The sequence below is a fragment of the Charadrius vociferus genome, unplaced genomic scaffold (assembly GCF_000708025.1).
Source record: "Charadrius vociferus isolate BGI_N301 unplaced genomic scaffold, ASM70802v2 scaffold472, whole genome shotgun sequence".
NCBI lineage: Eukaryota > Metazoa > Chordata > Aves > Charadriiformes > Charadriidae > Charadrius > Charadrius vociferus.
In genome coordinates this window covers 9989246-10002387 of record NW_009647735.1, presented here as the reverse complement: position 1 = coordinate 10002387, position 13142 = coordinate 9989246, and the positions used below count along the sequence as shown (strand labels likewise).

Here is a 13142-nt window from a genome sequence, read left to right as displayed (position 1 = left end):
CTTTGAACATCCAGCTCAGCACAGGCAATTGAGGTGCTATTTCTGCAGCAGTTCAAACTCCTTCATATCCTGCTAATTCTTTTTCAGCTGGAGTGTAACAGAATTAATAAAAGCAGGACAGGAGGTGGAGAGCAGGGAGAGGTATTCTTGACAGCAAGCAGGGTGACCTGCTGCACAAGAAAACTCAAAACTAGCTAAGAGAAATCAGAAAGTTTCATGTACTAGATCTACACAGCCACGGTTAAATTAAAACAAAGAACCCTGGTTCATTGCCACAGTTGGTACAAAATTGGCCTTTATTGATTATTCAAAATTACTAATCCCCTGAGCAATTTGTTTATAGCAGACACAAACACTCTAACACACATTCAGTCATGTTCTACATGAAAAACTCAAGTCATCTGGCTAGCCCTTCTCATTCTATGGTGGGAAGCATATGCTTTCCCCGACCTGGCCTTTTGCATGTATTTTAGCTTCTACGAAATCTCAGTAGGGGCACAAGTGCAATCAAACTTTAATCAGAAAGAGCTCTGATCTCACTAAGGGCCAGAGGGCTTTGCAGAAACTCACGCTTTCTCTAACAGATTTGAGGCACCATCTACCTACCACTTACTTTTAACAAAACAGCTAAGGATCACTCCAGCAACTCTCCTTAGGAGAATGCCTAAACTCACGTTGAAGCCTTCTTCAGGTCTGCCCCTTTTCCTGCCAAGAAGATGGAGGAAGATTCTTCCTTCCTGAAGAATCAGAGGACTTTGGCTCATGGGCCTGGATTTTTTTGCATCTGTCAATCCCAGACAGCACACCTAGCAGGTCTTCAGCACGTACCCAGAGTCTACAGCATATCAGCTACCAAGATGAAAGAGTAAATCCATTGTTCACTAGAGTCATTGAAGACACGCTATGAAGCACTATGTGTAAACACCATTCAGCAAATTCCAGACAAACACAGCAAGTCAGCCCCACGAAGGGCCTAGAACTGTATCTTCCCAAGCACAGGGGGTGTTTACCTGAAGTCTAAGAAGGATACTGCAACTGACTTGTGGATCGCCATGGACTTTCTCTCATCGTTACTTCTTGCTCACTCTTGCCTGTTTTAGAAAAGGCCTTAAGGTATTCTTTATTAGAAGTATTTATTGCTAAAATATTAAAATTATCTGGAACCCTCTGAAACACATTCTTAGATTTATGTTAGTTATTTACTACTACATACAAAATTTAAGTGGCATCAAGAAAGGAAGTGTATTGAGATATTACAAGGAATCTTGAAGCCTAGTTTTTAAAGCAAAATCAGCACTGAGTTTCCGCATGACTTCTGTATGACTCAACCCATGCTGCTCTCTTTTAGTAAGTCCATAGTTTTCTTTCACGTACTTTGCAAAGGGTGTCAGATGTGTCCTAGCAGGAGTGCCGTCTTTCCGAGTGGGCTGACTTAGGACCAGCTGCCCCCCACAGAACGCACACACAAAGCGCTGTCTGTCCAGGGACTTGGAATGACGTCCAATCCTGAAATGGAAAAATACGTACTTTGATTTCATACTTGTGGTAGACAGTACTTGGGGGGAAGCACTCCTTTCTCTTCCTCCAGGCTGCTTAGGTCAGACACACTGGAGGGAAGGGATGCCATCCAGAGGGATCTGGACAGGCTTGAGGTGGGCCCATGCCAACCTCATGAAGTTCAACAAGGCCAAGTGCAGGGTCCTGCACATGGGTCAGGGCAATCCTATGCACAAATACAGGTTGGGCAGAGAATGGACTGAGAGCAGCCCTGAAGAGAAGGACCTGGCGGAGCTGGTGGGGGAGAAATTCAACTTGAGCTGGAAATGTGCGCTCAAAGCCTACAAAACCAACTGCATTCTGGGCTGCATCAAAAGAAGTGTGGCCAGTAGGGCGAGGGAGGGGATTCTGCCCCTCTACTTTGTTCTCCTGAGATCCCCCCTGGACTATTGTGTCCAGCTCTGGAGCCGTCCACATAAGAAGGACATGGACCTGTTGGAGTGGGTCCAGAGGAGGCCATGAAGATGCTGTGAGGACTGAAGCACCTCTGCTGTGAGGACAGGCTGAGAGAGTTGGGTGTGTTCAGCCTGGAGAAGAGAAAGCTCTGGGGAGATCTTATAGCCCCTTCCAGTATCTGAAGAGCACCGACAAGAAGGCTGGAGCAGGACTTTTTACAAGGGCATGTAGGGATACGAGGAGAGGTAATGGCTTCAGACTGGAAGAGGGGAGATTTAGATTGGATACTAGGAAGAAATTTTTCACCCTGAGGGTGGTGAGCCCCTGGCCCAGGTTGCCCAGAGAAGCTGTGGCTGCCCCATCCCTGGAGGTGTTCAAGGCCAGGTTGGACGGGGCTTTAAGAAACCTGGGCTGGTGGGAGGTGTCCCTGCCCAGGGCAGGGGGGTTGGAACGAGATGATGTTTAAGGTCCCTTCCAACCTAAATTCGGTTTAAGAGACACAGGATTTCTAGACACAGCAGACTGTGAAATTAGAGACAAAGTTAATACATAATCATATGCAAAATCAGAACATTACTCACGTAGCTTTGCACCGAACACACTCATAGATGAATTTGTAATTAATCTCATAGCTGTGGCATCTTGTTACTACTGGCAGTTCTGGGTGAATCATGGTTGACTTATTGGCATAGAATCTCCAGAATTGTCCATGTCCATCACGAACACCATTGATCAGCCAGGTGGCTGCATGGCAAGCCTCATGAATTAACGTGTCTCGAAGACGATCTTGGGGTAAGGCAAACAAAAGACATTAAGAACAGTCAGGTATGGGGAAGTACAGACTTTCATCCTTGGTCACTGCTTCAGACCTTTAACACTCACTCTTTATTAAGATGCAAGAGTTATTTCAGAGGTTGGAATTACAAATGTTTTGGAAAGATAAAATGCCCCAAGACAAAGTTTTACTCAGTGCATTTCCAGTTTTGTGATCAGCCCTCATTCTGCATCCTAGTTACTTCCCTGCACACCTAAACTGTTTGGGGTTTTGTTTGGTTGGTTTTTGGGTTTGGTTTGGGGCAGAGCCAGGGGGTGTTTTGTTTTGTTTTTATGAGACCCAAAACACCTTTATTTAGACTAACATTCATTGGTTTCTTTTGTATCGTTGATATTTTTCATCCAGAAACAACTAGAGCAGAGCACTGAACTTTCTCAACAATTAGAATAGAATATTTCAGTTGGAAGGGACCGACCACGATCATCTAGTCCAACTGCCTGACCAGAAGCTAAAGCATGCTATTAAGGGCATTGTCCAAGTGCCTCTTAACCACTAACAGGCTCAGGGAATCGACCAGCTCTCTAGGAAGCCTGTTGCAGTGTTTGACCACACACTGAGTAAAGAAATGCTTCCTAATGTCCAGTGTAAACCTCCCCTGGTGCAGCTTTCAACCATTCCCACACGTCCTGTCACTGGATACCAGGGAGAAGAGCTCAGCACCTCCCTCTCTACAGCCCCTCCTCAGGAAGCTGGAGAGAGCAACGAGGTCACCCCTCAGCCTCCTTTTCTCCAAACTAGACAAACGCAAAGTCTTTAGCTGCTCCTCATAGGCCACTCCTTCCAGCACTGTCACTGGCTTTGTTGCCCTCCTCTGGACACATTCAAGTGCCTTCACATACTTCTTAAATTGTGGGGCCCAGAATGCCAGACAGTACCGAAGGGGAGGCCACACCAAAGCTGAACACAGTGGGATAATCAACTCTTTGACCGTGTGGTATGTAATACATACAAATACTTAATGGGAGGATGCCAGGGGGATGGGAGCAGTCTTTTTTCAGTGGCGCCCAGTGATAGGACGAGGGGCAATGGGCATAAACTTGAACATAGGAAGTTCCATCTTAACATGAGAAGGAACTTCTTTACTTTGAGGGTAGTGGAGCACTGGAACAGGCTGCCCAGAGAGGGGGAGTCTCCCACTCTGGAGACATTCAAAACCCGCCTGGACGCTGTCCTGTGCAACGTGCTGTAGGTGACCCTGCTCTGGCAGGGGGGGTGGACTAGATTATCTCCAAAGGTCCCTTCCAACCTTAACCATTCTGTGAATTCTGTGAATTCTGTGAATTCTGTGGTGATGTTGCGTTTGATGCACCCCAGGATGCGGTTTGCCCTCTTGGCTGCCAGGGCACACTGCTGTCAGTCAGCACCCCCAGATCCCTCTCTGCAGGGCTGTTCTCCAGCCACTCCCCTCCCAATTTATACTTGTGCCCAGCATTACTCCATCCCAGGTGCAGAACCTGGCATTTGTCCTTGTTAAATTCCATCCCAATAATCACTGACCAATGCTCCCATCTATTTAGATCCCTCTGCAATGCAGAGGCACTGTTGTGCCTCCCAGTTTGGGATCATCATCAAACTTGCTCATGGTGCATTCAACTCCTGCATCCAGATCATTGATAAATGTATTGAACAGCATGGAACCCTGAGGAACACCACTGGTGACTGGTCGCTAGCCAGATATAGCCCCGTTCACTGCAACACTTTGAGCTCTACCCTTCAGCCATTTCTTCACCCAGCACACCATGAACTTGCTCGTCCCACAGATGGACAACTTGTACAGAAGGATGCTATGAGGGATGGTATCCAAAGCCCTACTAAAATCCAGAAAAACTACATCCACTGCCTTCCCTTCATCCACAGAAGGAGATCAAATTAGTTAAACAGAACTTTCCCTTTGTGAACCTACATTGACTGTGCCTGATGATTGCATTATGCTTTAAATGTCTTTCAGTAGTACCCAGTAGGATCTTCTCCATAATTTTTCCAGGAAGTGAGGTTAGACTCACAGGCCTGTAGTTTTCTGAGTCTATCCCTCATGCCCTTCTTGTAAATTGGAATAATATTGGCTAGCTTGCAGTCAGCAAGGACCTCCCCAGACTCCCAAGACCTTTGGTAATCAAGATGTATCCTGCCCTAACATCCCCCAGCTCCTTCAGTGCTCTGGGGTGAATCCCACCAGGCCCCATGGACTCATGAACATTCAGCTGATACAGCTGGTCCCTGACAATTTCAGTGTCCACAAATGGAAAGTCACTGTTCCTCCACTCGTGGTCCTCCAACTCAAATGACCAGGCAGCCCAAGGTCTGTCAGTTTTATTAAAGACTGAGGCAAAAAAAAAAAAAAAAGCCTTGAATGCCTCCATTTTTTCTTCATCCCTATTAACCAGATGACCATCTTCAACAAGCACCAGTCCAATGTTTTCTTTAGACTTCCTCTTGCTATTAATGTACTTAAAACCCTTCTTGTTATCTGACACAATACTGGCAAGTTTCAACTCAAACTGAGCTTTGGCCTTTCATGTCTTCTCCCTGCATATACAAACAACAGCTCTGTAAACTTCCTGTGAAGCCTAACCTCGCTTCCAGAGATCAGACAATTTCTTTTTCCTCTTGAGCTCCATGAGGTTCCCTGTTCAGCCAAGCTGATCCTTCTGTCCCTTTTGGTTGTCTTATGACACACTAAGATTGGCTGCTCTTGTGCTTCTAAAAGGTGCTTCTTGCAAACCTGACCAGCACTTGTGGAACCCTAAGACCTCAAAAGCATATTCCCAGGGTACTCCATTGTATCTCTCAAATCAAATTTATTAAGCTTACTTCAAAATATTCTATTAATTACAGAACTGGTTCTTCTACAGTAACTGCAACATTCATTTCCCCAAATTGGGATGGGGTGAGGGAGAAATAACAGCTACAGTACCCACCACATAACAGAATTTAATTTGGCACTGACCTGTCTTTATTCCAGCTTTAAATACTACCAACAAGGTGGCTAGCTATGATGGAAGAAGTCAGATTTTAGATTGCCATTATAGCACATATATAATTAGAGTAACCTACAGGTCTTCAAATCAATAAGAAATATAAACAAAATACTGACGTCGGCATGAACACGTCAGATTTTGTAAATTTGCCCAGCCTCTTAGAAGGGTTGCGAGGACAAGTACAACCATTAATGGATTTATTTATTCAAGGTAATAAGAAATTTCAAAGCAGGGTCCAGTTGCAGATCTTCTTAGGCCTCAGATTCATGTTTTTATCTCTAGAACTCTCTTTCTCACCAAAGAATCAACATAACTTTTCTTTTACCTACCTGCAGAGTCACAGACTTTCTCAGAAAGTTCTATGCGAGCATAATGCTTTGCTTCAGGACCTTCTGTCTGCCCAGTTACACAATATCCTGCTGTTTTTCTCATTTTCTTATTCCATATTATTACCATCTTCTCTGGTAACTGAAAAACAAAACAGTACATGTAATCTGCCCTCTCCTACCTCTCTTATCTTCTTCTGACCCTCTATCTTCCCCTTATACTTACTGCAAAGCCAGTACAGGATGTCTCTGTTAGTGCCCTTAACACTGTTGTGACTTCAGAGGCAAACCCACCCTCCATGGCTTCTTATTCCCATCATCAGTTTTTCTGTAACCAACACCAGCAGTTTCACAATGCAGCAGGAGACAAAAAGTCCCTTAGTTCCCCTATTCTGCTTCCAACAGGAAATACAAGGACAGGTCAGGCATAAAACAGATTTTCCTCTTCAAAAAAAGTACTATTCCCAACTGCTAGTCATTTGCAAGACAACACTTCCCTGAGCCACAGGTGATTCCTTTGCATTAAATAGCGCTTCAAGTTGTTTTCTGGTGTTTTGGGGAGAGTGTGTGTGTATGTTTAAGAATACATACACATTGTTAGCATCCACAATAGTCTACGATCAGAAGATCTACAGCTTAATAATTTACAGTCAAGTACCATCTACTTTGGTTGTTCTGAAGCTACAACTTGCCATTTTAATTTGACGCACCTTCACACTGAAAGAGGGGTGATTACCCCTTGCTTACCTTCTGTGCTGCTCCTGATTTTATAAGGCCTCATCGTAGCTATCTTGGTTAATTCTGCTCTTTTACTAACAGTTTTCTGTCATCTAAATTCATTAATGAGCTTAAGTAAATGGTCCAATAATAGTAAGTGCCAGCACAGGTACAGGGCTGAAGCACTCAAGACCAAAATATTTTGGTTTCAGCAACAGCGAGCCTGTTCAGCTCAGCTTTATCTGAAATCCTGACCTCAGCCTGTCCTTGGTCAGCTCAACAATATTTTCTCAGCTGCACAGAAATATTTTCCTTCCTGAAGGAAATTCTGTCGGAATTCCTGCCGGCAGTGTTCGTCCTTTCAAGGACATTTCTCATCAGAGGAGGGTCTCCAGTATCCCTGAGGATGCAAAGGTCAAGACAGCGGTTCTCTGAAATTGAGCCTTCAATTCAAAATACAGCTTACAGCTTTAGGTTCACCCAAAACTGTTATTCAAAGGATAAGCAGCTTTTAAATCTGTTCCTGAATGGCAGTCATAAACATGCAACAGGACTGAACAAAGATTGCCTGAAGCATAAAGCAACAGGCCCTAAGAACAAAGGGAAATGCTTTTATCCATCAGCTCCCTGCTCCCCGATGTACTCTCCTTCCACTTGCCTTTTGTGAACTGCAGGCAAGAGGGTTGTGCTACAATTAGCTATTAGGCTGCGGTAACGATGCAGAGTTCATTGGTACATGTTATTGAAGTAAAAGCTGAATAAGCAATGGTGGAACCTTGAGCTTCTTTCAGTAGCAGAAAACCACAGCTGCCTTTGCTGTGGTCTACTACCACAGAGACAGCAACAGAAACACTCCTTGGCTGCTGAGTTGATGACCAGGCAGAAAATACACGAAGATAAATATCAGTCACCTCTTTGGAAGATTAAACTGTTCCAAGGCCCTTTATGTAGCAGTTCCTCACATCAAGGACTCTTGGATACCACCCAGACTGCTCACTTAAGGATGATACACCATTATAGCTGGGAAAATGAGACAAGCGGAATACCGCTGCATCACAGTGGTGATAAACCCCTTTCAAAGAAATTGCTTGAACGAATTCAAACGTAAGCCATTGCTATAAAGCTTAACTTCTGCTAACTGAAGAGGATGAAGAGCAGTCACATCAAAAAGCAAGGAGCAACATATTAACCAGCATTTTAGAACTGTAGTTTTTGCTTAGAAGCCAACCTTCTGCTCAAAGATGGTACGATTATACAGACAGAAGAGTTTCTGCGCCAGCTCCTCTTTATTTTTCTTGAAATACTTCACATAGTGGGCATCCGGATTTGAGAGATCTTGCAAGAAACAGCCGGGCACGGAGCACACCCTGAGCCTACAAGAAAAGCCATAAAGCAGTTTACTGAAGTACAGAGATACCATGTTGATAAATAACAGCCACTTTATAGCCAATAAAGATCTCTAGGATGCTGCCACTGGCACAAACCTCTCCTGACTCTCTTCACTAGCTAGCCCTTACGAGGCCAGTGGGGCACAGAAACTTGTACTGTCTTCTTCCCCCTTTGAGGACATGAAAGGGTAGAGCTGTTGCAGTAGTTCTGCAGTTACTTCATTAATTCACAAAACTAGACTATGAGAACTCCCAAGTAGGAAAAGGTGGACACAGCAAGGCACAAAAAGACACAAAAGCTACTCCCCTACAAAGCGGGAGTCAGTCTCTTCTCCCAGGTAACAGGTGATAGAAGGGGAAATGACCTGAAGTTGTGCCAGGGGAGGTTTAGGATGGATATTAGGGAAAATTTCTTCCCTGAAAGGGTTGTCAAGCACTGGAACAGGCTGCCCAGGGCAGTGGTGGAGTCGCCATCCCTGGAGCCATTTAAAAGATGTGATGACGTGGTGCTGAGGGACATCGTTTAGTGGTAACTTGGCAGTGCTGGCTTAATGGTTGAACTTGATGATCTTAAAGGTGTCTTCCAACCAAAATGATTCTACGATACCAAAACCTGATCAATATATGAACAGCCCTAATATAATATGGTCACCTAATATATGGTCATCTAATAATATGGCCACCCACAATAAAGGTATATTTTCAGAAACACAGCCAAAGATATTCTGGGAATCCTCCAGAATTTATTCAGGGGAAGCAGATATTCCACTAGGATGACTAACTCCAAGACAAAGCATCAGCTTTGAAAACATAATTTAAAGGTTTCGTATCGGTATACACAATTATAAAATGATTAAAGAAAACATCACATGTCTAAAAGGCAGAATAAAGGCAGCTATTAGAAATGATCAAGACTTCCTTCTGAAAAGCTTAAGATGCTTCCATGTATAGAAAAAGAAACATGAATTCTGCAAGTTATAAGGATACGGGTCAAAAATATCAAGACAAGCTTGTTAAAAGGCATGAATTCCTAACAGAATCAGTTTTGATAAATTTTCAGAGGCAGGCAGCTAGATAGATAGAATCTGTAGGTCCAGCGCACATTTGAAGTATGCTATGCCAAGACAAGGAATAGCAAGACAGCTAACATTAACAAAGACATTTATTTGTCATCAGTCCCTCCATGCGGAGATTAACTTGTATTCTCCCTGATGTACCTGAGACTGAAAGCTATGATTTCCAGCTACTTAACCATTAACAACTGCTGAATTGGTAGCAGAAGTCTCTACGTACCAGAAAAATCAGAACGTCATCCTAGGCAAAATGCTTAGCATCTCTTTGTCCATCTATAATGGTCCTAGAACATAGTAAAGATGGAAAAACACTTACCTTTTCTCCATCTTTGTTGACTGTGAGCAACTGACCAGTTCATCCCGAGGAACTCTTGCAGAAGCCGTTATCCTGGAAGGTGTTTCTTGAAGTGAAATGGAGTTCGGCTTTGGTGTCTTGACTCCCTCGCCTTTCAAGGACTGGGCATCTTCACAGGGTGGCTTGATGTTTTCTAGTTCAACAGAAAGAGTCACAGGATTGCACATTCAAAGAATTGGGAGCGCAGACGTCAGCAACCAGGTATAACAGACAACAGTGAAAATAGTCAAATATTCCACCTCAGCATACACACTGTTACTGCACCTACTTGAATACAAAGGCTTTTACAACTGATGGAAAGAGAATTTGCTGGTATTTACTACAAAAATTACCATTCAATGAATGAGTGGTGTACCTCAAACTTTCCAACATTCAGCTAGGAGGAAGTGGAGGGAAAAGCATTTGTGACCTCAGGCAGGCATATCTGTGACATTTCTCAAATTCAAAATCCATCACCAGCACATTGGGACCAGTAACTCAGAGACACCATTTGAATAAAAAAAATCGTTCTAACCTTCTGCCATGTACCCTAAGTCACGTCACTTGCTTCAGAGGCAAGTTCTGATGAGATCGCTGTCTGTTTCCCCCAGTCCATGTCTGGACAGACTGCTAAAATGACTGACCCCTCATACCAGAATTCAAGGACCACTTCAAGGTTTGCAGTTTCAGTAGGTGTTCTCTCTGCTGCCTTTTCTATAACTGTTCTCCTATTTGGGCCACTTGTCTCCTTTCACTGTACAACCACATACAGAGAAGCCAGTGCAGCTACCAGCTCACTCCTAGAATATGTTTTCTAGACCACGTCGACATATTCCAAGAAATAAAAGAAATTTTCTCTTTCCCAGGGCACATTTCTATGCTGTCAGCCATCTTCTTCCATAGTCCTTGTTAGTGAGGAAGGCACCCTGCATTTAGTCTTCTAGAAAGAGATTTGGTTTCACCTGCTCATACTCAGCAATTTTCAGCCTTTGCAATCTTGCAGTTGGAGCGCACTTCAGTTAGTCAAAGGAGAGAAGGAGCTACTGATTAAGGGAATTCTCATTATAAACTGTATTTTAAATAAAATGAAGTCAATTATAAATCCAAATACTACATTAGCAGCATCTAAAGTACTCAGAATTTCAGTCTTGCCAAAATGACAGCTTCACATTAACTGCTATCATACACTAAAAAAATTACATTAACATCATTCAAAACCACCAGTTAGATTTGTTTCCAGCACAATTTTAAAAACTAAAAATGCCTACAATTATAGGAATTATAAAAACAAGCAATAGTGAAAAACTTAAATCTTGATACCACAAGACTAGCAGAATCACTTTTCAGAATGCTCAGAGGAATAACTTCCGATTGCGTCAAATTCAGCTGCAAGACACTGAGTTGCACTTCTAAAGTATAAGCCACCCAAACGAAAAGAATCAGGCAATTAGCACTACCGTTGCTGCCAACAGGCAGCTTGCAAGTTAGCTAAGAACAATCGCTTACCTATAACACTTGGCTGGTAGACAGTTTTACTTGTGCTTAAGATCGGTTTTCGGATTATACTTCGTTTCCTGATTCGTTCTATTAATGATTCAAATTCGTCATCTGAGCTATCTGATTCTACAGCTGTACTTTGTTGTAGTGCCACTGTCTGCACTTTATTTTCTTTACTTTTTTCACAGCTCCTTTCTTTCCTTCTAACAAGCAAGTTTGGACTGCCTCTGGAAATTGACTCTTTCAGATTTTGTGGAGGTGAAAGTTTTATGCAGCTCCAACTCTCTTTCAAATCTTTCACTCTCCCTTTTTGGTAGTCATGCCATGAGCTTTCTACAAAGACAGAATCTTCAGTGTCACTTGAAGTCTCTGAATACTGCAATTCTTGGCAGCAAGTGTTTTTCTTTCCAGAAGTCGTCAACTTCTTTGGGGTCTGAAGATCCTTCTGTGCTGCAATTCAAAAGACACAGCTTAAAGTTTTGGTAATTTCATTTAGCAGACCCACCTTTGCCTTAACACAAAAAAAAAATCCCTTGAAAAATATCTTTGCATTTTCTTTATTACACTCTGCTCATTTACCATCACACTAAGTGCAAAGTCACTGAAAGATGTATAAAAAAAAGGAGCTTAAAAGGAGCTTAAACCCCATGTACGTATACATCAGCCATCAGGCTGAATAATCCTGAATAGGTAGCTAGCACTGGCATAATCTTGAATTCCAGTAACAAAAGCTACATGCACGTAAGAGTAAGGCTCAACATTTCATACAAAGTTTTATAAAACCACCAAGTGAAGGCTCACTTAAAATATGCTTAGCTGATTGGACCATAGCCTACAGCACTTACGCTTGCCAACAAACAAGGCAAATCTGACATCTCCAATTTGGTCTATCAAAATCAAGGGATCACGTCAAATCTATTGGTGAGATTATTTTTTTTTAATGATGTTTCTGGTCCACTTTGCTTCCCCCATTTCCCCTCCAGAAACCATTCCATTAGCTTTTTACAGTCTGCTGCTGGCATATATGGTTTCAGGTTGACATTCATATCAGGTGCAAGAGATCCCGCCCTTCTTGATCAGGGCTTCTCCAGGTTCACATGAGATCACTGTTATCATCCCTCGTCTACTAGAATTCTATCACCTGCTTGCTGGCCTAGTGGCTGTGTCAAGAATTCCAAAGCCCTGTTCACTCCTCCAAGGAAAGTCCAGTTTGCTCATACCAATGGGAAGTGCGACAGACAGCTGTAGTCAGGATCTGAATGTTAGTAAACCGAGACACTTTATATCTCTTGGGGGAAAAGAGGGATCCTCTGCTCAGACAAGCACTGAAACCCCTCAAGTCACGGTTTGCCAGAGCATCTTGTAGCCAGGATTACACATAGGACCTCGGCTAAAGAAGCTCCAAATTAAAGAACCATGTCTGTGGCTCTGCAACACCCATAGGCAAGACTGGCCTGACTGCCAACACCTGAACCAAATGAAAGGTATCTAGCTTAACAACAGTCACCTTCTGTCTTTACTCAGTGTCTTTTAGCCACAGAATGAGCTCATACAGCCATAGGAACACTGTTTTGCATATCCTAACTCCTCCCTCCAGTGATCATCCCATATTTGCAGCTCAGCCTCATCAACCATGACTCACTACTCTTTTCACAGACCCAAATACTAGCAGAGAGTCCATAGTATCTGCAGACCTACATCAGTACTTCAAATCATACACCTGTCAGAACAGTATGACTATGCTTTCCTCTGTCACCCCCAGAGGAGACAGAAAAACCTCTCCTCTGTTACGCTCAAGGAAGAGACAAAGCAATCTTATGTTTAAAAAGCTCTCTCAGAAATTTATGAGCTCAGCAATGAATGCTATCTTTCCACTCATTAAAATTCCTGTCTCATATTTGCTGCTGGACAATTACTTGCCATTCTTTGTCGTGCTCTTTCTCACTTTAAAATCCAAGAAGAAATCATCCGAGTCATCAATGAAGCCCTTCAAACTGTAAAACAAGCAAATACGTGAAAACAAGCTAGGCATAAGCAGGAA

General features: G+C 43.1%; 1 protein-coding gene across 1 annotated transcript; it reads right to left on the bottom strand.

The window, feature by feature from the left end:
- Positions 1-1253: 1253 nt before the first annotated feature.
- On the bottom strand, positions 1254-10149 carry ACRC (acidic repeat containing). Its single transcript, XM_009881816.1, has 6 exons — positions 10140-10149; positions 9587-9758; positions 8038-8182; positions 6096-6234; positions 2535-2739; positions 1254-1506 (listed from the first exon to the last, which is right to left on the bottom strand). Exons 1-6 carry the CDS (start codon positions 10147-10149, stop codon positions 1254-1256), a joined length of 924 nt encoding a protein of 307 aa, XP_009880118.1.
- Positions 10150-13142: the final 2993 nt, after the last annotated feature.

Excerpts from the sequence above, each read along its gene's own strand:
- ACRC (XM_009881816.1), bottom strand. Across the intron at positions 2,740-6,095 it reads GAAAGTCTGTGACTCTGCAG|ATCGTCTTCGAGACACGTTA; the intron begins GTAGGTAAAAGA and ends CCTTACCCCAAG. Across the intron at positions 1,507-2,534 it reads TGTGTTCGGTGCAAAGCTAC|GATTGGACGTCATTCCAAGT; the intron begins GTGAGTAATGTT and ends TTTCCATTTCAG.